This window comes from Vipera ursinii, assembly GCF_947247035.1.
Source record: "Vipera ursinii genome assembly, chromosome: 14".
Lineage (NCBI taxonomy): Eukaryota > Metazoa > Chordata > Lepidosauria > Squamata > Viperidae > Vipera > Vipera ursinii.
Window position 1 is genome coordinate 10,562,709 of NC_139527.1, and position 25,040 is coordinate 10,587,748.

Consider the following 25,040-nt stretch of genomic DNA (forward strand, 5'->3'; position numbering starts at 1 on the left):
TGTTGTTAATGCAAACATACACATGGACATACATACCGGTTGAAGAGCCTTAAATTGTAGCAATCAAAGAAGAAAGAGGGAGAAAAGGAGAGTAAGTCAGGGCTACTTTCCGCGGTGCTGAAAAAAAAAATCTAAACTCCACTCTAGCCTGAATGTGATCTGGGGGTGGGGGGGGCGGAATCCGAGTTCTCAGGAGCCACATATAGTTCTAGCTCCCTTTTTGTATTCCCCCCCTCCACCCCATAAGCTGTAGTGCCAAAATTCTGCTGCAAATTTATTTATTTATTTATTTGTTTGTTTGTTTTTATAAACCGCCCTTCTCCCGAGGGACTCGGGGCGGTGTACAGAGTAAGGTAGGTATACAGATTGAACAATGATGATCAAATGAAAGCAGTGCAAGTTTGCCAGGGCTGTCAAATAAGTCAAGATGGCAGCCATGACTGTGCAACCAAAGTCCCAGCTCACATGCGGGGCTTGATTGATTGATCATGAATTGTTTGACTGAATGATCACCCTCTTGGCTTGATGCTCCCCCCCACCCCCACCCCTGACAAGGAATGGGACAACTCGCCGCAACCAACGCACCACGGCCAACAAGCCATGGCCAACTCATTGCGGGATAATTCATCGTGGGACAATGTAACCATTAAATTTAATTATTTAAAATAAATTTTAAAAAACATTTTAATTTTTGCCATTCGCATTTCATTCTGTCCCTCCTTTTGCACCCTTTCTTTAATGTTCCTCTTGCATCACTGGAGGTTTTTAAGAAGAGACTGGACAGCCATTTGCCTGAAATGGTATAAGGTTTCCTGCCTGAGCAGGGGGTTGGACTAGATGACCTCCAAGGTCCCTTCCAACTTTTTTTAATTATTATTATTATTATTATTATTATTATTATTATTATTATTATTATTATTATTATTATTATTATTAATTATTATTATTATTATTATTATTATTATTATTATTATTATTTATTATCATTTCTTTGATATTAGTGTAACTCTTGTCCCGCAGCGAGTCATCCAGGGGCAGGTTGGCCGTGGCGTGGCAAATTGACTCCCACCCCACCCCACCCTGACATCCCTGATTCAGAATTAGAACAAAGGAGCCTTCAAATTCAGGAAAAAAATCAGAGAAGAGCAACTAAGATGATCCAAGGCTGGAGACCAAAACATACGAAGAACGGCTGCGGGACTTGGGTTTGGCTAGTCTAAAGAAAAGAAGAAATAGGGGAGACGTGATAGCAGTGTTCCAGTATCTGAGGGGCTGCCACAAGAAAGAGGGGGTCACGTTGTTCACCAGAGCACCAGAGGGAAGGATGAGAAACAATGGTTGGAAACTAATCAAGGAGAGAAGAAAACTGGAATTAAGGAGGAACTTCCTAGCAGTGAGGACAATTAACCAGTGGAACAGATTGCCACCAGAAGTTGTTGGGTCTCCATCACCGGAGATTTTTAAAAAGAGGCTAGACAGTCTCTTGTCTGAGATGGTATAGGTTCTCCTGCTTGAGGAGGGGGCTGGACTAGAAGACCACCAAGATCCCTTCCAGCTCTATTCTATTCTAAATCTCCATCCTCCCAACCCGCAGGGACAGGCTCTCCCCTCCGGGCAGAAGAAGCAAGTGGAGAGTCCTTTGCCAGGCAGGAAAAAAAATAACAAGAGCCCCGTTTAATGTCCCAAGAATGATGCACTTGCATTTCAGATTGGAATGGGACATTTAGGCACGGACTCTCAGCCGTGCCTCCTTCACCCCCTGCCACCCACCTCAGCCCATTTACAGCCTGCTTTCCTCCTCCACTGGCCCTCCGCCAGCCATTCTCCATGGCCAATGGGCCCCTGGTCCTCCACCCTTGGCCCTTCAGCCCAGCCCATTTGCCCAGACACCCAAACACTTCTCGTCTGGATTACTGCAATGCTCTTTACATGGGGCTGCCCTTGAAGAGCACCCGGAGGCTTCAACTGGTGCAAAATGCGGCCGTGTGGGTGCTTATGGGAGTATCTCGGTACTCCCATGTTACACCACTCCTGTGCAAGCTGCATTGGCTTCTGGTTACCCTCCGAGTGCGATTCAAGGTGCTGGTAATAACCTTTAAAGCCCTATATTGCTTAGGCCTGGGGTACTTGCGAGACCACCTGCTGCCATTGTCAACCTCCCATCGCCTGGCTCGCTCCCACAGAGTTGGCCTCCTCAGGGTGCCGTTGGCCAGGCAATGCCGGCTGGCGACCCCCAGGGGGAGAGCCTTCTCTGTGGGTGCACCAATCCTCTGGAATGAACTACCCCCAGAGCTGCGGACGGCCCCTGACCTTCGGTCCTTCCACCATGACCTGAAGACCTGGTTGTTCCAACAAGCGGGCCTGGACTGACTACGGTTTTTAATTAGGCTTTTTACTGGGTTAAATTGTCTTGTATTTATTGCATCTATTGTTTAATTCTTTTTTAAAAATTTTACTTTATGTTTTTTAATTTTTATGGTTGTGAGCCGCCCTGAGTCCTCAGGGAGAAGGGCGGCATATACATTGAATAAAATCAAATCAAATCATTTGATCCGGGCCTTTGGCTACACGGGGCAAATAGCCCCCCAGGCAATCAGGCACACAGGGAGAGCCGCAGGAAGCTCACACTTGTGTCTGCCGAAGGATGTTGTTCCAACTATTTGCTCCATGGGGAGTGGGAGGGAGGCTGGAATATGTGCTCAGAGTTAACCCTTCTGTGATTGGAGGAAGGCAGCAGCAACTCAGCAGGACTTACTCCACATCTCGTTTGCGGATGATCCTGCCAGAGCCCATGACGTCGGCCACCTTGGACACCAGCGGGTCGTAGTTCATGCTCGCCACAGCCAGCACCTCTTCACACCTGGAAGAACAGATCCAGAAGCAAAGGTCAGAGCAGCTGCCACCAGGCCTTGGCGCATTTCACACAAGGCAGGAGGATCCCCAGGTGTTTTTCCCAGGTGCTTTGCTTCTTTTGCTGACCCGATAAAGTGAAGGGATCAGCAGTGGGGTGATACGAATGGCATAAATGTTGACTAATTCTATTGGCATGGCCCACATTGTTAGCTCAAAGAACAAGCTAGCCAACGTGGCATTTCTGGGGGGTGGTCAAGAAAGACAAGATGGCTTTTCAAATTCCCCTCTGCAGATGATGCTGTCCAATAGGCAAGCTGCTGTGCGCCCGTTGGCTTATTTGAAATCTGTGGCCTATCAAGACATGGAGATTCTTCTTGCAAGTACAACTGCTAAGCCAAGAACTGCCTATCTTGTTTCTATTTAACTTGGGAACCTGACATTTCTCACCACAGAACATGGACACTGAACTGGATGCAGCCCCATATTCAAGTCGATCAAAATTCTTAGCAGTGATAGCAGTGTTCCAGTATCTGAGGGGCTGCCACAAGGCAGAGGGGGCCAGGTTGTTCACCAAAGCACCAGAGGGCAGGATGAGAAACAATGGTTGGAAGCTGATCAAGGAGAGAAAACAACCTGGAATTGAGGAGAAACTTCCTGACAGTGAGAACAATTAACCAGTGGAACAACTTTCCTTCAGACATTGTGGATGTTTCATCACTGGAGACTTTTAAGAGGAGACTGGACAGTCACCTGTCTGAGATGGTAAAGGTTCTCCTGCTTGAGCAGGGGGCTGGACTAGAAGACCTCCAAGGTCCCTTCCAACTCTATTCTATTCTATTCTATTCTATTCTATTCTATTCTATTCTATTCTATTCTATTCTATTCTATTCTATTCTATTCTATTCTATTCTATTCTATTCTATTCTATTCTTTTGAACTTTGGAAGTCCGGAAAGGTCCTCGGTGTGCTTCTTCAAAATTGTTTTTTTTTAGTACTGTATTTCTCGACAAGTTTTAAGGTGGGGCAACTTCAATCTCAGAATTACCCAGCCAGCTATGCAGGCTGGAGAATTCTGGGAGTTGAAGTCCACCCATCTTAAAGTTGCCAAAGTTGAGAAATGCCGTAAATCTGGAGTTTCATGGCCAAGGTAATAAAATAAAAAGGTTCTAATATTCTTTGAAGCTAAAATTGATTGCACAGATTCAGCCAGCTTCTGTAACATCAACAAGCAATATGTAAGCTGCTGTATTTGCTTATTACAAAGAGACAGTATAATTTTGCAACACACATCATGGTGGCTTATAAATTAAAGCTTTTCATGGGCACTTACTTAGTGTAAAAGGCTACAAATTTAAGTTCGTCTAGGTCTCCCCGAATAATCACATCATCAAATCCTTCTCCATGACCTAGAAAACAAAACCAATGTGTATATATGTAGGAGGCATACAAGTGTCTTTTTCCTGTGTTAATCTGTTTCTTAAAAAAAAACCATAAAAATATAAGAAGCCAATCAATACTACGCATGCATAAATATATTTAGCAGCATTGTGAAGTAAACATGCATTTTTTAAAAATGTATTTCAGCACATTTTTACGGAGCACTGCATCGCCACATGGAGAAAACAAGGAGAATTTTGTTGCAAAGGCAGGTGAGCCGACAGGGTGCAGAATTAGCACCCTTTTGGTCAAGAGCGAAGAAGACATTTTAAGGCACCCTAAATTAGATGCTTTCTCCAGCCTAGACTTAATTCCAGAGCACAAATCACACACAGGTACAAGACTTCTGCATTTCTTCCAAGAATTCCCCCAGCTTTCTAAGCAAGAAACATGATAGCAGTGGATTTTGTCAATCTGCCTTTTTAAATTTTATTTATCCAATAAAGGAGAATATTTGTAGCTCAGGGTTGAAATGAGGGGTCCTTGGTGCTCTCTGAGCTGGCTTGTTTTCTTGCAGACGTTTCATTACCCAACTAGGTAACGTCATCAGTGCTAGTCAGGAGTGCTGTTTTCTGACAATTTATATTCTGATGTCTTGCATGTCTGTGTGGGTGGGTGGGTGGTCTTAGGGATTCTTTGGTTGGGCTCTATGGCGGTTTCTTGACTGGGGTCTTGATTACTTGATTGTTGGTCTGAAGTTGACCTTGGAGTTAATTTATGCTGATCTGAGTGCTGATTGCTGGTGGGGAGGTCCTGGGGTCTTTTTCATTTTTGGGCTAGTCTTTTGCATAGCCTATATAGGTCTACATCAGGGGTCCCCAACCTGTGGGCCATGGCCTGGTAGGGGGCCATGGCCTGCTGGCCACTGGGCTGCAGGACAAGCTAGCAAGTACAAACATGTGTGCGTGCACAACTCTCCACTCACGTTAGCACTGCAGCCGTGGGGCACGAAAACAGGCCACCACTGCGCCTCGGGGCACAAAATTTTTTATTTATTTATTTATTTATTATTTTAATCCCATTTATATCCCGCCCTTCTCTGAAGACTCAGGGCGGCTTACAATCTAAGCACAAATCAAATGTGCTTAGCAATAGCCTTCATTCTATGTATATGCCTGCTTATTGGGGCTTTCGCCCCCCCCCAGCGGCATTATTACAAAGTCAGCTTAATTGCCCCCAACAATCTGGGTCCTCATTTTACCTACCTCGGAAGGATGGAAGGCTGAGTCAACCTTGAGCCTGGTGGGACGCGAACCTGCACTAATTGCAGGCAGCTGGTGTTACTTAAGGAGGCATTAGCCCACTGCGCCACCAAGGATTGGATGACAACGCGCCATGGGGTGTGAAAACAGGCCACCGCTGCACCGCGGTGTGCAGAAATGGGGCGCTGTCCAAGAACGGGGCAGGGCTAGTGAGTATCAAGCAGGTGCTAGCCCCGCCCTGTTTGCATCCCATGTAAAATGCTTCCCTCCCCCTTTCCCTCCCATCCAGCAATCGAGAAAGGTTGGTGACCTCTGATCTGTATAACAGTAATCAGCACTCAGATCAGCATAGATTAACTCCAAGATCAGATCAGCGATCAAGTAAGCAAGACCCCAATCAAGAAACAGCCACAGCGCCCAACCAAGGAATCCCTAAGACCCCCCACCCACCCAGACAGGCAAGACACCAGGATATAAACTGACAGCAGGCAGCACTCCTGACTAGCCCTGATGATGTTACCTAGTTGGGTAATGAAACGTCTGCAAGAAAACAAGCTCAGAGAGCATCAATGGCTCCGTAGTCCTTCCTTCCTTCCTTCCTTCCTTCCTTCCTTCCTTCCTTCCTTCCTTCCTTCCTTCCTTCCTTCCTTCCTTCCTCTCTCCCTCCCTCCTCCTCTCCATAAATTCCACTTCCTTCCAGCACTGATGATGTTACCTAGTTTGGGCAATGAAACGTCTACAAGAAAACAACCCAGCTCAGAGAACACCAAGGGCCTCTTATTTATCCAATTGATATGGACCCTCCACATTAACAAGTGACTCTGGGCAGAGCGAAATAAAAACAATAACAAGACAAAAGTTGGAATACAAAGTAGCTGAGAACATCAATCCGCCAAACCATTAAGGCCACCAAAAAGCAAGTCTTGGCACCCTCTCCAATCCTAAACCTCTTTTCCCCTCACCTGTATAGCGAATGCTCTTGCCAAACATGGCGGTCCACAGGTAAGGGATGGTGCTGATTTCGGTCCCATAGGCCAGCATGTTCAGTGCTGCTATGCGCCCTGGGATGCAACAGAGAAGCAATGTAATAGGGAATGTAACAGAGAAGTCAACCAAGCATAGGAATGAGAGTTTTTAGAGCACATCCAAACTGTGTTTGTTTGTTATCTGAACGGTATAAGACAGTGTTTCTCAACCTTGGCAACTTTTAAGATGGGTGGACTTCAATTCCCAGAATTCCCCAGCCAGCAGCTGGCTGGGGAATTCTGGGAGTTGGAGTCCACCCATCTTAAAGTTACCATGGTTGAAAAACACTGATGTAAGCCCTTTGAGCTTGGCTAGGTCAAAAAACAGACAATGTGTTCATTGGCTCTTGCAAACTGCGTTCAACAAATCCATCTTCTGAGACAAATCTTGAGGGACTCTAGCAGAGCTTTTTATTGTTGTAGGGCAGAGAAACAGCACCTGGGAGCCTGTCCAATTATCTTCCTGTCCCATACACAAAACCGTAACCATTTGGCGTGTCTGTCAGAATCCATTTATATTTCATTTCTAACTCCCTCTCTGTGCAAGCCCAAATCTCACCCCCCCCTCACTGGATTCTGCCATTCCCAAGGAGGAAAGAGAAGACAGGGGTCTTTATTGCCCCCTCTCTTTCCCTTAGATGTAATGTTTGTTTACTCAGCCGGCCTGTTGGCCATGGCAAATGGAACCCCCTCCCTTTGACCTTCGAACAATTAAGAAAGGGGGTGGGGGAATTCTGGTTCTGGCCGATGAAAGGAAATCTTCTCCCTCTCTGATTTACCAGCAGCTAAGAAAGGGGGACATGGTGGCTCAGTGGGTTGGGACGCTGAGCTTGTCGATCAGAAGGTCAGCAGTTTGGCGGGTCGAATCCCGAGTGCCGTGTAACAGTGAGCGCCTGTTACTCGTCCCAGCTTCTGCCCACCTAGCAGTTCGAAAGCACGTAAAAATGCAAGTAGAAAAATAGGGACCACCACGGTGGGAAGGTAACAGCGTTCCGTGCTAGTCATGCCGGCCACATGACCACGGAGACGTCCTCGGACAAGCGCTGGCTCTTCGGCTTTGAAACAGAGATGAGCACCGGCCCCTAGAGTCAGAAACGACTAGCACACATGTGCGGGGGAACCTTTACCTTTACCTTTAAGAAAGGGGGTGGGGGAATTCTGGCTTGTATCTCCGGATGGAATGTGAAGGGGAGGGAGGGAGGGATTGTGCTACGAATGGACTGAGGGTTGGTTCTCCCTTTCCCACAAGGATTTGGACACCTGAGACTTGACTGACCAGGAACTGACCAAATGGTCTGAGGGGTGGCGTTTTTGCTCGGGGACACTTTAAAAATATCGATCTGTGAGACAGTTTCCAGATCCTGTCTATTATATCCTCTGTCATCTATGTCTTAGTAAAAGTTCCTGCTTGGGCAATCTTGCCTCCAAGAGTCTTTCTTTCCTAAGACGTGGATTGGAGTGGGTTATGGCAGTGTCTTTCTCCTGCTTTCTTGTTCCTCAAGACTAAGTCATCTTCTCTGAAAGTCCTCCCTTGAAGAGATGACTCCAGCCTTCCTTATCGCCTAGACCAGCTCTAGACTTCTTCACAAACGCAAAGTCCTAGACTAAAGTAGGAAAAAGTCTGAAGATGTGGAGGACAGCCGGACAAGTGAAAGGTCTATGGTTATCCTCTAGTGCAGGGGTAGGCAACCTCGGCTCTTTTATGACTCGTGGACTTCAACTCCCAGAATTCCTGAGCCAGCATGGGGGAATTTTAGCCCCTTCGTGACTGGTGGACTTCAACTCCCAGAATTCCTGAGCCAACATGGGGGAACTATGGCCCCTTCATGACTTGTGGACTTCAACTCCCAGAATTCCTGAGCCAGTATGGCTCAGCTTGGAAACCTCTCCCTTTCCCCTCAGCGTGGCTGGCTCAGGAATTCTGGGAGTTGAAGTCCACGAGTCATAAAAGAGCCGAGGTTGCCTACCACTGCTCTAGTGGATCCTGAATTTGAACTGGAGCCAGCAGCGTCCTGCAGCTGCAAACAAGACAAATGCAATCCTAAGCTGCACCAAGAGAGCTACAAGATCAGGAAAAGTTGAACAGGTGGTTGTAATGGCAGCCTTGTCTTTTTAAACAACCACCCTGTTCTGCTGTTGCTGGAGGTGGATGTGCTCTCCGTGTGCCGGTAAAGCATCTGCCCTGAGCTAGGAGGAGTGAACAGGCTTGAAAACCAGAGCAGAAGGGAGGTTAATTAAAGAGAAGATATGACTGGGATACCACAGAATAGAGCCGGAAAGGAACCTTGGAGGTCTTCTAGTCCAACCCCCTGCTCAAACAAGAGTCCCTATACCAGGGGTCTTCAAACTTGGCCCTTTTTATGACTTGTGGACTTCAACTCCCAGAATTCCTCCTCAGCCAGTGTGCCTGGCTGAGGAATTCTGGGAGTTGAAGTCCACAAATCATAAAAGGACCAGGTTTGAAGACCCCTGCCCTATATACCATTTCAGACAAGTGACTGTGCAGCCTCTTCTTAAAAACCTCCAGTCTTGAAGCATCCACAATTTCTGAAGGCAAAGCTGTAAGTGTCCTCACTGTTAGGAAGCTTCTCCTTAATTCCAGGTTGCTTCTCTCCTTGATCAGTTTCCCTCCATTGTTTCTTGTCTTGTCCTCTGGTGCTTTGGAAAATAAATTGACCCCCTCCTCTTTGTGGCAGTGTCTCAGATACTGGAGTACTGCTATTATGTCTCCCCCAGTCCTTCTTTTCTCTAGACTGGCCATTCCCAAATCCTGTAACCGTTCTTCATATAGTTTAGTCTCCAGGCCTTTAATCATCTTAGTTGCTCTTCTGCATTATTGCATTATTCCCAAAGTCTCAAGATCTTCTTTTGTAACGTGGTGACCAAAACTGGATGCAATATTCCAGATGTGTCCTTACTAAGGCTTTAAAAAGCAATGATGATCTTAAACAAAGATCACGTGATCTTTGTTTAAGTTATTATTATTATGTTTTTAATAATTTGAATGTATCTATGTTAAAGGGGAGTTAAAGCACATTATGAATTTGGTTAATTTTATAATGGATAATTTTAGTTAGAATATGATTATTATATCTGAAACCCTGTATTCAGCTCTGGGAAGTGGGGGGGGGAAAGGGGGTGGTTTGGGGCGGGTGGGTTTTTGGGATATGTATTGTAAAAATTTTTTTTTTTGGTAAAACTGTTTAATTAAAAAAAAATTCTTCATGTGATCTTGATTCTATGCCTCTGTTTATACAACCCAGGATCGTATTAGCACCCTGCTGGCTCACAGTCAAGCGATCATCCACTAGGACTCCAAGTTCCCTCTCACAGTTGCTGTTTCTCAGCCAGGTTTCGCCCAATCTATATTTATACCTTTGTTTTTTTCTACTTAAGTGTAAAATCTTGCTTTTCTCCATATTAAATTTCATTTTGTTGGACAGGGCACAACTGACCGCATCTGACTAGAAGGAGAATCAGAGAGGCTGTTCTAGGCCTGGGAAGGGAGAGAAGAAGAGGCCTTACAAGAGCAGACAGGTGAGTGAGATGGAGGGATGCAGAATCCCCTCTCTCTCTACCCCACTGCTCCTTGTGGTCAGAAGGCAGGGGAAGAACTGGCATCATCGGATCTGGGCCTCTGCTTCCCCTGATATCTTGGCCTCGTGAAAAACCAGACAGGCTGCAGCTCCCTGCACCATTTGCTAAGGACTTCCCAGGACTTCCAAGGGGGGACAGGAGGCTTTTCTTCTGAGACAGAAGGCCACAGCAAAACCCACCGTGCATGTGAGCCATCTGCCAGTGTGGAACGTTGGTCTTCTTGTGGTTTCTCAGTGCCAAAGGAAAAGTGACTGCGTCGCCCGCAGCGAAAACTCCTGGAACATTGGTCTGCATCATCTGGAAGGGAGAGAAGAGCTCTGTTTGGGGGGGGGAAACGCCTTGCAAGAGGGGGACATGGAATGGTCCATTGCAGGAGGAAAGGGGGAGGAGATAGGAGGAAAGAGGGAGATAGGGAAGGAGGAAGAATAGAATAGAGTAGAGTAGAGTAGAGTAGAGTAGAGTAGAATAGAATAGAATAGAATAGAATAGAATAGAATAGAATAGAATAGAATAGAATAGAATAGAATAGAATAGAATAGAAATATAGAATAGAATAGAAATATAGAATAGAATAGAATAGAATAGAATAGAATAGAATAGAATAGAATAGAATAGAATAGAATAGAATAGAATAGAATAGAATAGAATAGAATAGAATAGAATTATGGGAAATAGAATTACAGGATAAAATAGAATAGAATACGCTTGTTCACTCACCTACTTGTTCCAAAGCTTGCAAAGAGACTGCCCCCGCCCGCCCCCCCGGCCTGCCTGCTCCAACCAGGGGCTCAACAGAGGGGCTTGAGGCCCCCTGAAGCCATGCTAAACCCAAGGCAGTTGTGAAAGAGGTGAATGGAAGAAAGTGGAAAAAGTCCAGAGAAGAGCATAATTAAAGGTCTGGAGACATATGAACACTCGGGAACTGGTTATGTCTAGTCCAGAGAAAAGAAGAACTAGGGGCGTCATGATAGCAGCGTTCCAGTCTTTGAGAGGCTCCCACAAAGAAGAAGAGGGGGTTGATTTATTCTGCACAGCTCCTGAAGGCAGGAAAAGAAGTAACGGATGGAAACTGATCAAAGAGAGAAGCAACCTGGAATTGAGGAGAAACTTCCTAACAGTGAGGACAATTAACCAGGGGAACAGAAGTTGTGGATGCTCCATCACGGGAGGAAGAGCCTGGACAGCCACTCATCTGAAATAATATAGGGTCTCCTGTTTGAGCAGGGGGTTGGACTAGAAGACCTCCAAGGTCCCTTCCAGCTCTATTCTGATTCATTTGATTGCAGAGAAGCAGATATTCCCACTGGTGACACAAGGGGGAGATAGAAGCACTCAAAAAGTAAAACTGCTGACAATCCTGGCACAAGGGAGCAACTAAGCAGAGTAAAGAATGCTCAGGACTCCTACTCCTACCACCTCAGAGATCAACTTGGTCAACTTATGTAGCATTTAGGGAAGATACCAGGACATAGGTAGCCGGACTGAAGTCAGGCATGAACAAAGGTGGGCTGCAGCAGAGTCTTTGGGAAGCTGAATAGAATAGAATAGAATAGAATAGAATAGAATAGAATAGAATAGAATAGAATAGAATAGAATAGAATAGAATAGAATAGAATAGAATAGAATAGAATAGAATAGAATAGAATTATGGGAAATAGAATTACGGAATAGAATAGAATAGAATAGAATAGAATAGAATAGAATAGAATAGAATAGAATAGAATAGAATAGAATAGAATAGAATAGAATAGAATAGAATAGAATTATGGGAAATAGAATTACGGAATAGAATAGAATAGAATAGAATAGAATAGAATAGAATAGAATAGAATAGAATAGAATAGAATAGAATAGAATAGAATAGAATAGAATAGAATAGAATAGAATAGAATAGAATAATAGAATAGAATTATGGGAAATAGAATTACGGAATAGAATAGAATAGAATAGAATAGAATAGAATAGAATAGAATAGAATAGAATAGAATAGAATAGAATAGAATAGAATAGAATAGAATAGAATAGAATAGAATTATGGGAAATAGAATTACGGAATAGAATAGAATAGAATAGAATAGAATAATATAGAATAGAATAGAATAGAATAGAATAGAATAGAATAGAATAGAATAGAATAGAATAGAATAGAATAGAATAGAATAGAATAGAATTATGGGAAATAGAATTACGGAATAGAATAGAATAGAATAGAATAGAATAGAATAGAATAGAATAGAATAGAATAGAATAGAATAGAATAGAATAGAATAGAATTATGGGAAATAGAATTACGGAATAGAATAGAATAGAATAGAATAGAATAGAATAGAATAGAATAGAATAGAATAGAATAGAATAGGATCTTGGAGGTCTTCTAGTACAGCCCCCTGCTCAAGCAGGAGAACCTATATCATCTCATACAGGTGGATGTCCAGCCTCTTCTTAAAAACCTCCAGTGATGGAGCACCCAGTTTCCAACCATTGTTTCTTGTCCTTCCCTCTGGTGCTTTGGTGAATAGTTTGACCCCCTCTTCTTTGTGGCAGCCCCTCAAATACTGAAACACTGCTATCATGTGTCCCCTATTTGGAGACGCCCTGCACTAGTAGATCCACAAACAAGGATTGTGTTATAAAAAGGCTGGGGCTTCGATTACACAGCTGCAGCCCCACCCCACACACAAACATGTTTCTACTTAGATAATTTCAAATGGAGAGAAAAGAGATCCACACAGAACAGAACCACTTCAAGATTTGACTCGGGGGCAGGGGGGAAACGGACTAAATTTCACTAAATTTGAGATGGATGGATGGATGGATGGATGGATGGATGGATGGGTGGGTAGATAGATAGATAGATAGATAGATAGATAGATAGATAGATAGATAGATAGATAGATAGATAGATGGGTGGGTGGGTGGGTGGGTGGGTGGGTGGGTGGGTGGATGGATGGATGGATGCCCACCATCTTGCCTGAAGCACTTCCACAGGGCAGAACTGTGGATTCCTTGATTTGGTGGTTTGTGCACCCCACCCTCCCTTGCACTGATGATGTTCCCTAGTTGGGCACTGCAACGTCTGCGGGCAAAGCACTCAGCACAGAGAGCATCAAGGATTCCACTCAGTCTTCTGACTGAATTAACCAACTGGGGATTGGTGTGGGTGTGGGTGTTTTGATTTTCTGTAAGCCATCTAGAGTTGCTGTGAGCAAGTAGGTGGCTATATAAATTTCCCTAAATAAAATAAAATAAAACAATAAAGTAAAATAAAATAATAAAATAAAATAAAATAAAATAAAATATCCAGTGTTTGACCAGCCACTTCAACCCCCAGCTCCTCCCTCTTTGGCCTGGTTGGCTGCTTCTACCTTGTTCACCACGATGTAACCTTTGGAGTCCAGATGAACGCCGCTCTGCTTCAAAAAGCCAGTGGCCGGCGTGGCCCCTGCACCAAAGAGAAGAGGGGCATTAACAGTGGGAGGGACTCTTGGCCCCCAGCCCCATTTATCTGAACCATGGAAAAGACCATTACCAAGGGCGTTACCCTTGATAACGCCATCTGCTTTTAAAATCATAGAAGGATAGACCGTCCATATAAACTGGAAATAATACAGTTTTAAGTCCCAATTACTAATTGGTGCTTTGTTGTAAGTTTCCCCCCCCTCTTTCCTCCTCCTTCTATTTCCCTTCCAAGTTACAATTTTTAGCTCGTAACTATCTTTAGGTGGTGGTTGTTCTTTGGTGGCCCGTAGAGTGTTCTGGCTTTTTGGTGGGAAAGCAAATTAAAATGCTTTAAATGAACAAAATAAAGCATCCTTGAGCATATCCCTTCCCTTATGCTGCCAAAGTCATGCACTCTTTGGCCTCCCCGTCAGGCCATCGCTTCCTTCTCATACTCTCTCGTGCCTCCAGTGGAGCCCGGTTTCTGTCACATCAAATAATTATCTCGTGCAAGGGTGTCTCAGTCATAGATAAAACTTTACTTTCTCACTTTTTCCCTTTTCCACAGACACAAGTGTTTTTCAGATAAGAAGTGGGAATTTCATGTGGATTTCTTGACATCAAGATGGTGTTTGCCTCTCTTCATCTCTGGTGTCTCTGTCTTGTTTATTGCTTCAGCCAATGTCAGATATAATCTCCCTTCTCACTCTCCTCACTGAATCCTGTGACCTACTACAGGGACAATTTTCTGGGCAACCACACAGGAGTATTTTGCCATAGTCTCCCTTCCAGCTTAGTCACAGTCCTAGAATCTCCAGATGGTCCCCCATCCAAAAATCTACAAAGTGGCTTTTTGTCAAACAAACGCAGCAACTGTCAGCTACGTGCTGCCCCCTGGTGGACAGACAGAGCTGTATGATTAAAATAGGCGGGGTTGTCATTGTGGGGAAGGGTCAAGGAAGGCTCTCCAAAACACAGGAGCAGTCAGGAACATCCCCAGGAGGGTATCCAAAAGGTCAAGATGGCCAAGTACAACTGACCAAAGCATGTGACACATGAAGAGAGTGAACTTTGATTGTGCAGTCCTGGAGCCATCTTGACCTTGGTTGCCCCCAGACCTGGGGTAGGCAACCTTGGCCCTTTTATGACTCGTGGACTTCAATACCCAGAATTCCTGAACCTGATTCAGGAATTCTGGGAATTGAAGTCCACGAGTCATAAAACAGCCAAGGTTGCCTACCCCTGCCCCAGACCATGCCCCCAAAGCTCTCCAGCAACTTACCTACGCCGATCACACAGACATCTGCCCGAAGAACCTTGCCGCTCTTCAGCACCACCTCCTTTAGCTTTGGGGAAAGGTCAAATGCAGCAAATTAAAACAAAAAACCCCACAAAAAACAAATTGATTTGTTTGAGACACGGCTGAAGCCAGAAAACAAGGCACTGCAGGGTGGGAGAGATTTCCCACCCTCCGTAGGTGGATGGATGTGGCTGGGCTGTTTCAAACAGAAAGATGTTGTTTGAAAGATCTTGGCCACCTTCCAAGCTCTGGGCAATTGAAAACAGAATAAGGCAAGGTGGTCAGGCATCCTCCCCTCCTCCACGCCTGCCCTTGTCCAAGGAAGTCACCAGTTGTCTTGTGAAGTGCCTCCACCACTGTGGCAGAATCCTAAGCTCTCAAAATGAGTCCAGTGGAGGGTACGGGAGGATATTGGCTGCAAGGGCTGTGGCTGATAGGGGTGGCAGTCAAGTCATGCCCGGACGGGGCAAGGTTGGGGAAGTGCTAGAAGACAGTTGGCAAAGATGGGAAGGGCCCCATTCCCTTCTTGACATTCGTATTTTTCTTCCCCCCCACCCCGCGAAAGAAACAGGAGGTGGCAGAGATGATGAAGCAGGCATCCCGTCTGCAGAGGTGGCCTCCCCAGGAGAAATGCAGGTTTCCCACCTTTTTCACTTGGCTACTTGTTCCAAAGCTTGCAAAGAGACTGCCCCCCCCAGCCTGCCTCTTCCAACCAGAGGCTCAATGGAGGGTCTTGAGGGGCCCCAAAGCCTCACTAAACTCCATTCAATTCAATCAGAATAGAGCTGGGAGGGACCCTGGAGGTCTTCTAGTCCAGCCCCCTGGTCAAACAGGTGGCCCTACACCATTTCAGACAGGTGGTTGTCCTGTCTCTTCTTAAAAGCCTCCAGTGATGGAGCGCCCACGATTTCTGGAGGCAAGCGGTTCCACTGGTCAATTGATCTGACTGTTAGGGAGTTTCTCCTTCATCTCTCCTGGATTAGTCTCCATCCATGCGGCTCTACCTTGCCCTCCTGTTCCCGCAGTTCCGACACTTCAGTCTGCATGTAGAACTTCACATGGTTGTTTTCAAACATCTGTCCAAGGGAAGAGGGAGGGGAGAGAAGGTTGAACAACATTCCCCAATGGCCCCTCAAAATAAGGCTCGCCCCTCCCCAAAGCCCCCCCTCCGGGCAGCTGCCTTGCCTTCATGAGGGCTCGCCCAACCTTCTCCCCAAAGGATTTCTTGAAAGGTGCTTCTTCCAGCTCCACCACGGAGACCGAGTGAGCCTTCTGCGAAAGGTAGGCGGCCACCTCCATCCCTGCAAAAGGGAAGAGGGAGCAGGGTTAGGGTTAGGAAGGCGCCGTCAGAAACAGCCATGACGAGAGTGGGGATCCTGCAGGTTGGTGCAGCGCAAAGGCAGGAGACCCGGCTGCTGAAACAGGGCCAACTGGGCGAAACGAGGAAAAAACAAATGATGGGGAAGCCCCCCCCCACATCTCCATCTTGGGGCCAGAGTTTAATTTTCAAGAGATATTTAGCCTATGTTCACACATTGTATTAAACCATCAATCATGGTTTGTACAATAAACTACAAGCAGCAGGATTTGCTTTGCATGCTGAGCCATAAACCCTAGGTAGTAAACCACGACCGTTGGTTTTATTTTATTTTTTTAAAATTTTAATTCCATTTATATCCCGCCCTTCTCCGAAGACTCAGGGCGGCTTACAAGCTTAGCAGTAGCCTTCATTCTATGTATATGCCTGCTTATTAGGGCTTTCACACACACACCCCAAGCGGCATTATTACAAAGTCAGCTTAATTGCCCCCAACAATCTGGTTCCTACTGCATACTAAGCTCAGGTTAAAGAAACCACGTTACGAAACAGCCCAGCTTCCGAGGCCGTCAACCTTTGCTCACCAAGGAAAGAGCCTCCCACCACGACGGCGTTTTTGCCAGCGGCCACTTTGACCACCCGGTTGGCATCCTCCACGGTCCGGATGGTGAAGACGTTCTCCGCTTCCTTGCCTTTGCAGCTGAGTGTTTTGGGTCTGGAAGGAGAGAGGGGAGAGTCAGGGCAAGGAATCCTCTAAAGATCGAACAAGTGGGAGAACCAGGGAGGAAGTCTCCTTCACCCTGGTCCACCTTCCAAAACGCCTTAGGCCAAGTTAGATTAGGAAAAGACTAGAATCCTGGCTACCCCATTTGAGTAAAAGGCATCCCTTTTTGCGATCTGAGAAAGGGGACTGCAGCTCCTGCCTTGTATCATTTTCATCCCTTTTATTATTAGGTATGTTTGCCGCCTTGAGTTACTTATGAAAACAATAAAAGTGGGATGAAGAAAATGAATAAATAAAATAGTTCAATCTCCGCCTGTTTTTTGGGCAGCATACACAGCTCTCCTCCTATGTGGTCTAAAATGGATTAGGGTTAACCATGGTTTTTAAAAATTTGTAAAACTCTAGAGAACACTGGGAACAAAAAAAATACAGACCACTCAGCCTAACATCAATACCTGGGAAGATCCTGGAAAAGGTAATCAAAAAATAGATCCGCGAACATCTAGAAATAAATAAAGTTATAACTAGTAGTCAGCACGGGTTTGTTAAAATGCCAAACCAATCTTATTTCTTTCTTTGACAAAGTGACTAAACTAGTAGACCAGAGAAATGCTATGGACATAGTATACTTAGACTTCAGCAAGGCATTCGACAAAGTAGACCACAATCTACTGCTTGGTAAGCTAGAAAAAAGTGGAATAGACAGCGTTAAGTATTCAGTTCTTGCAGGCATTAAGTGAGACGAGGTGTTCAAACAGCAACAAGTTTATTCAAAGTCAGAACATAACAGAAGCACCCTAATAGCTGCTGCGCAGCTATTTATACGTTTGGCCTCTAGGCGGCGACCAATAGATTTAAAGTAGCAGTTTCCCGCCCAAAACCTGCTTGACAGACTGGAGACAGCAAGTCTAGCTCAGCCCAGCAACCCTTACATAACATACAAAAGTAGGTCAGCCATTAAGCAAACAGTTGGACACAAAGCAAGTGATTTAAACATATAAGGCCAATACATTACAGACAGCATCACAACCAGATGGATTTGTAACTGGCTGACAAACCATACTCAAGGAGTTGCCCTTAATGGCACTATGTCTACATGGAGGGAAATAAGCAGTGGGGCACCACAAGATTCCGTATTAGGCCCAGTACTCTTCAATATCTTCATAAACGATTTAGATGAGGGGATAGAAGGCGAACGTATCAAATTTGCAGATGACATTAAGCTGGCAGGAATAGCCCACACCCCAGAAGACAAGCTCAGGATCCAAAAAGATCTTGACAAACTTGAACAATGGGCCCTATCCAGCAAATGAGTTTTAATGTGGAGAAAAGCAAAGTTTTACATTTAGGCAGGAAAAATCAAAGATATAAGTACAGATTAGGTGAAATCTGACTCAAAAACAGTAATTGTGAGGAGGACCTTGGAGTCCTAGTGGATGATAACTTAAATATGAATCAGCAGCGTGTAGCAGCAGCCAAAAAAGCTAATAACATCCTGAGTTGTATAAACAGAGGCATGGAATCAAAATCACATATATGTATACCACATCTAGAATATTGCAACCGATTTTGATCACCAAACTATAAAAAAGATGTTGAGAGTTTGGAAAGAGTTCAGAGAAGAGCAACTAAGATGATCAAAGGCCTGGAGACTAAAACATATGAAGAACGGTTATAAGATTTGGATTTGGCTAGTCTAGAGAAAAGAAGGACTAGGGATGACCTGATAGCAGTATTCTAATATTTGAGGGGCTGCCACAAAGAGGCGGTCAAAGTATTCTCCAGAGCACCAGAGGGCAGGGCAAGAAACTAGTCAAGCAGAGAAGCAACCTGGACTCTGCATGCACACTTCCTAACAATGAGAACAATCAAGCAGTAGAACAGCTTTGCCTTCAGAAATCGTGGGCGCTCCATCACTGGAGGTTTTTAAGAATGGACAGCCATTTGTCTGAGATGGTATAGGTTTTCCTGCTCGGGAAGGGGGCTGGACTAGAAGGCCTCCAAGGTCCCTTCCAGCTCTGTTATTCTATTCTATTCTATTCTATTCTATTCTATTCTATTCTATTCTATTCTATTCTATTCTATTCTATTCTACCGTATTTTCCGGTGTATAAGACGACTGGGCGTATAAGACAACCCCTGACTTTTGAGAGGATTTTCAAGATTTTTCGTCTTATACGCCGAAAAATACTTACATGCCAGTTGCCAAGTGTCCGACAGAAGCCCGATTCAGACCCGTCTGATGCAGGTGGTGCAAAGCCCTGCCGGCTCCTGCCCGACGCCGGATGGCTCCTCCGGTGCCGCCTCGAGAGGGAAGGGTGTGAGGTGCCTGCCACGGCTCCCCGAGCAATCCTTAGCAGTCGGGGAGCGCGCGCGTGTGCAGGACTGCCCTGCTGGCTCTCGCCCGATGCCGGACGGCTCCGCCGGTGCCGCCTCGAGAGGGAAGGGCGTGAGGCGCCTGCCACGGCTCCCCGAGGACTCCTTAGCGCATGCACAGGACTGCCCTGCCAGCTCCCGCCTGACGCCAGCCTGCCCTGCTTCCTCCACAGTGAGAGGGGAGGGCGTCCCTTCCCGGGCTCGTTGACTTGCAGCCACGCCAGAGCCGAAAGGGGCTTTTCTTTCCACCCACCCTTTGGAATAAACGCAAGAGCTCCCGGGATCTGGCGTTTGCAAGGGGGAGGGGAAGGGGCTTAGAGGCTCTTGGGGGTGGGAAGGGAGAGTCACGTTGGAGGGGGGACTGGACTAAGGAGGCTTGAAGTTGCTTTGCAAGAACAGGGGCGCTCGATTGATTTATGTACTATTTTCCGGCGTATAAGACGACTGGGCGTATAAGACAACCCCCCAACTTTTGAGAAGATTTTCATGGGTTAAAAAGTCGTCTTATACGCCGGAAAATACAGTATTCTTCCTCCTTCCCTATCTCCCTTTTTCCTCCTATCTCCTCCCCCTTTCCTCCTGCAATGGACCATTCCATGTCCCCCTCCTGCAAGGCATCCCCCCCCCAAACAGAGCTCTTCTCTCCCTTCCAGATGATGCAGACCAATGTTCCAGGGGTTTTCGCTGCGGGCGACGCAGTCACTTTTCCTTTGGCACTGAGAAACCACAAGAAGACCAACGTTCCACACTGGCAGATGGCTCACATGCACGGTGGGTTTTGCTGTGGCCTTCTGTCTCAGAAGAAAAGCCTCCAGTCCCCCCTTGGAAGTCCTGGGAAGTCCTTAGCAAATGGTGCAGGGAGCTGCAGCCTGTCTGGTTTTTCACGAGGCCAAGATATCAGGGGAAGCAGAGGCCCAGATCTATTCTATTCTGCCTACTTAAAGGTTCCAGACTAATTCCCCACTTGACTCCTCCCCCTGGCTCAGCCAGTCTTTCTTTGGAGTGCAAAAAACCTCCCACCTCCCCTCCTGAAAAACCCCAACACTTGGTGCAAAACCTCCTGGGCCCACGTACGTGTTTCCCGTTGCCAGCAGCAGCTTATTGTACTCCATCTTAAACCCATCCTTGAAAATGGCAGTCTTGTTCTTGATGTCCACAGCCACCACCTGAAACAATATGGATGGGTCCTTAACAGTAATTTCTTAACGGTTTCTTTTTTCCATCAGAGCAACAGCCAAACAGACAGAGTCCACTCTGCGGACAGGATTTAGGGAGTCAACTGTCCCCATCCTGCACCATTTTAGGAGATGAACCCAAGCCTCCACTGGTCCAGCTTTAGTAGAGCAGCTCTCCAAAGGGGGGGGGGGTTAAACCAAACCATCTCTGGGTGAATAACAAAGACCATTTTTGAGTCCACATGGCACATGGACTCTCCCTTCCCACATCCCACAAAGAGAGCCAGACCCGTTTTGAAGCTCCCTTCCCCCCCCCCCCCCAGAGACCAACCTCACCTGCATTTCAGTCAGGACCTCAATGTCGTTTGTGCGGAAGAATTCTTTAGGACGCAGAGCAATTTGGTCAGCGTGGGAATCCATTGACTGAAAGCAGAAGTCAATTTTGTTCTTAGATACTCATTAAAAGCCTTCCAGATGTGTGCCAGGCTGGCCAGGTGTTCTGAGAGTTGTAATCCCACATAAACCTGAAGGGTTTCACTAAGGAGGCATTATAGTCTAAGACAGGAGTCTTCAAACTTGGCCCTTTTATGACTTGTGGACTTCAACTGCCTGGCTGAGGAATTCTGGGAGTTGAAGTCCACAAGTCATAAAAGGGCCAGCTTGAAGACTATGGTCTATGAGAATGGCCTTGGGAGACAGGAGAAGAGCCGCAGACTAGGGAACAGCCAGATAAAAGGGCTGAGAAGATCTCTACAGACCCCTTGCATCCCGGACATAATCTATTTTTCAACTTCTCCCCTTGGGATGCCGCTATAGGGCATTGCATGCCAAAACAACCAGACACAAAGGTAATTTTCTCCCCTGTGTCATCATTCTGCTGAACAGTGAATTCCCACAGCATTGTCTCATTTCTCATCTTTTCTCATCTTTCCTAATATCTTAAACAGTTGGAAACTAATCAAGGAGAGAAGCAACCGGGAATTGAGGGGAAACTTCCTAACAGTGAGGACAATTAGCCAGGGGAACAGCTTCCCTCCAGAAGTTGTGGTTGCCCCATCAGTGGAGGCTTTTAAGAAGAGGCTGGACAATCACTTGTCTGAGATGGTATAGGGTCTCCTGCTTGAGTGGGGGACTGGACTAGAAGATCTCCAAGGCCCTTCCAGCTCTATTCTATTCTCCTGCTAGTTTATTACAATTTATCAAATGTTGCTTCTAACTTATGATTACTGATTGTAAATATGATTTATGAACTATAACCTATTACTTGCTGTTTACAGGTACAGTGAGCTTCTGCACCCGAGACAAATTCCTTTTCTGTCCAATCACACCTGGCCAGTAAAGAATTCTATTCTGCTCTGTCCTGCCCTGTCCTGTTGTTCTGTTCTGTTCTGTTCTGTTCTGTTCTGTTCTCTTCTCTTCTCTTCTCTTCTCTTCTCTTCTCTTCCCTTCCGTTCCGTTCCGTTCCATTCTATTCTATTCTGTTCCATTATCTATTATTCTATTCTATTCTATTATCTATTATTCTATTCTATTCTATTCTATTCTATTCTATTCTATTCTATTCTATTCTATTCTATTCTATTCTATTCTTTATTCTATTCTATTCTATTCTCTATTATTCTGTTCTGTTCTGTTCTGTTCTGTTCTGTTCCATTATCTATTATTCTATTCTATTCTATTATCTATTATTCTGTTCTGTTCTGTTCTGTTCCATTATCTATTATTCTATTCTGTTCTGTTCTGTTCTGTTCTATTCTATTCTATTCTATTCTATTCTATTCTATTCTATTCTATTCTATTCTATTCTATTCTATTCTATTCTAATCTATTGTTCTGTTCTGTTCTGTTCTGTTCTATTCTGTTCCATTATCTATTATTCTATTCTATTCTGTTCTGTTCTATTCTATTCTCTTCTAGGCATCTGAACCCCCAGAAGAAATGAGGGCAGGGGAAACATCTCAGAAGGGACCCTGCCTAGTTTCTTGCACTCTAAAGGTGACGGGGGAGAGGTGTGCTTTCAGGCTTGTCAGATTGTTGTGAGGTAGTCCAGGCAAGAAGCACAACCAGAAGTACCAACTCTTAACTTTATTGTAAGGTACCATTAACAGACTCTGAAAGCACACCTCTCCCCCCACTCGCCTTTACAGCCCAAGAATCTAGGCAGGGTCTCTTCTGAGACGTTTCCCCCGCCCTCATTTCTTCTGGGGGTTCAGCTGCCTCTTATCTGGTTGCTGTCTAGTCTGCCGTTCTTCCTCCTGTCCCTCAAGGGCATTCCCACACACCGTTGGGAAGACTGCTTGGGGACACCCTGAGAGTCTTCTGCAGCCTTCCCTGGGCCAAGAGAGTCCTGCAGAGGGACAGACCTTTGTCAGTCCAGGTCTGGAGCTTAAGCCAGAACCAAAAACAAGTTTCTTTCAACACTGCCTTGGTGGAGCAGAGGGCTAATGCCTCCTTAAGTAACACCAGCTGCCTGCAATTAGTGCAGGTTCGAGTCCCACCAGGCTCAAGGTTGACTCAGCCTTCCATCCTTCCGAGGTAGGTAAAATGAGGACCCAGATTGTTGGGGGCAATTAAGCTGACTTTGTAAAAATGCCGCTTGGGGTGTGTGTGAAAGCCCTAATAAGCAGGCATATACATAGAATGAAGGCTACTGCTAAGCTTGTAAGCCGCCCTGAGTCTTCGGAGAAGGGTGGGATATAAATGGAATTAAAATAAAAATAAATAAAAATAAAAAAAATATAAGTAACAAGAAAAAAGTCCAGGAAACAGTCGATCCACTAAAGAGAGAAGAAGGCAAGGAAGTAACAATAACAGAGAGAAAGCAGAGCTGCTTAACTCATTCTTCGCATCAGTCTTCACACACGAAAAAAACTATAGCCCGACCTACCAAAACCTAACTGTAAAATATAATTATCTCGGAACCACTGCACCACATCTTTCAAAAATCCTGGGGCCCTGGAGCAGGGGGCTGGACTAGAAGGCCTCCAAGATCCCTTCCAGCTCTATTCTGATTCTGATTCGTTAGAGATTGTGGAAGCTTAATTCCAGTCTCTTTTAGGAGAAAGAGCGGAGGTTCCACATTAACTCTGCCCTTAAATCCAGGATGAACAAGTCACATGGACATCCATGAACTGCGTGAAAAGGAATTCTGTTTCATTCAAAGAGGCTCAACTCTCAGAGGTTAGGGATAGGAAGGAAAATTGGACCAGCCACCCATCGCCCTGGAGAAAGCCTTGGAGAAATTCCTAGGTGGGCACCAACCTTGCTCAGCTTGGGCCTGTCGTAGGGCAAATGGCGATCGATTGTGCACATCACAATCCTATCCGAGAAGCCCTCTTGACGCAGCGTTTCTGCACACACCAGCCCAGCAGGACCTGCCAGAAGAAGTGACTGTCGGTGGGAGCAGCCATCTTTTCGCAGCTGAGAATTCCCCATTAGGGAATTCTCTACCTTACTCCCAGAGTATCTCCTGAGGCTCCCAGGAAGTAGGGACGGTGCCACTCCAGACCAGAGGTATCAATTGGGCTGGACAACGGTTTGATCCAAAAACAGTTCTACAGAATCCCCAGACTGAATGGATTTTTCAGAATAAATGAGAAAATCGATCTGAATAACTGAATCGGGTTTCCACAATGGGTTGTCCTTGTGAGTTTTCCCACAATTCTCCGAAAATCCGGGCAAAACCAGATTCAGTTTGGGCCTCTGAAGAGATGGGTGGGCATCCCTGCTCCATGAGCCACTTAGTGGAGTCCCCAGGAGGATCCCCATCCAAGCAGAGCTCTGACCCCCCCCCAAGTTGAGACCTTCCCCCTTGGACACTTCCTGACTCCACCAGCCAATACCTGCCCCAATGATGAGCACGTTGGTGCTGCTGATGCTGTAGTTGCTGAGTGAGATGCATTTCGCCATCACCTTCGTCCGCTTCTGGGCTTGAAGAGCCTGGGGTGCAAGAAGGGGTCAGGTCAACTTAGTCCCGGACAGAAGCAGGCAACTCCCTATGCCTAGGGCCAATTCCCCTCAACCGGGGCCCTATCCAGAAAGGTGGACTTCAGCACCCAGAATTCTCATGCTGGTGGGGGGGGAATCGGGGATTTGAAGGCACCCAGGTTGGGAAAGGCTGTTCTACACACATCCATCCATTCATTCATCCATCCATTCAGCCATTCATTCATTTATATTCATCCATCCATTCATTTATATTCATTCATCCATCCATCCATCCATTCATTTATATTCATTCATTCATCCATCCATTCATTCATCCATTTATATTCATTAATTCATTAATTCGTCTGTCTGTTCGTCCGTCCGTCCATCCGTCCATCCATCCATTCATTCATATTCATTCATTCATTCATTCAACCATCCATTCATTCATTCATTTATATTCATCCATCTATCCATCCATCCATCCATCCATTCATTTATATTCATTCATTCATCCATCCATTCATCCATTCATTTATATTCATCCATCCATTCATATTCATTCATCCATCCATCCATTCATTTATATCCATCCATGCATTCATTTATATCCATCCATTTATGTTCATTAATTCATTTGTCTGTCCATCCATCCATCCACCCATCCA

General features: G+C 45.6%; 1 protein-coding gene across 2 annotated transcripts in view; it reads right to left on the minus strand.

The window, feature by feature from the left end:
- AIFM3 (AIF family member 3) overlaps positions 1-25,040 on the minus strand; it is a gene marked incomplete at its 5' end in the record, with an annotated part of 52,827 nt that overhangs the window by 3,084 nt on the left and 24,703 nt on the right. For both annotated transcript variants that reach the window (XM_083373260.1, XM_083373259.1), the window contains 13 exons: positions 2,756-2,860; positions 4,184-4,259; positions 6,455-6,553; positions 10,294-10,411; positions 13,480-13,556; positions 14,835-14,898; positions 15,857-15,928; positions 16,038-16,153; positions 16,755-16,885; positions 20,345-20,436; positions 20,782-20,868; positions 23,707-23,819; positions 24,288-24,384. In XM_083373260.1, the coding sequence (XP_083229386.1) occupies positions 2,756-2,860; positions 4,184-4,259; positions 6,455-6,553; positions 10,294-10,411; positions 13,480-13,556; positions 14,835-14,898; positions 15,857-15,928; positions 16,038-16,153; positions 16,755-16,885; positions 20,345-20,436; positions 20,782-20,868; positions 23,707-23,819; positions 24,288-24,384 (1,247 nt within the window). The remainder of the gene's footprint in view (positions 1-2,755; positions 2,861-4,183; positions 4,260-6,454; positions 6,554-10,293; positions 10,412-13,479; positions 13,557-14,834; positions 14,899-15,856; positions 15,929-16,037; positions 16,154-16,754; positions 16,886-20,344; positions 20,437-20,781; positions 20,869-23,706; positions 23,820-24,287; positions 24,385-25,040) is intronic.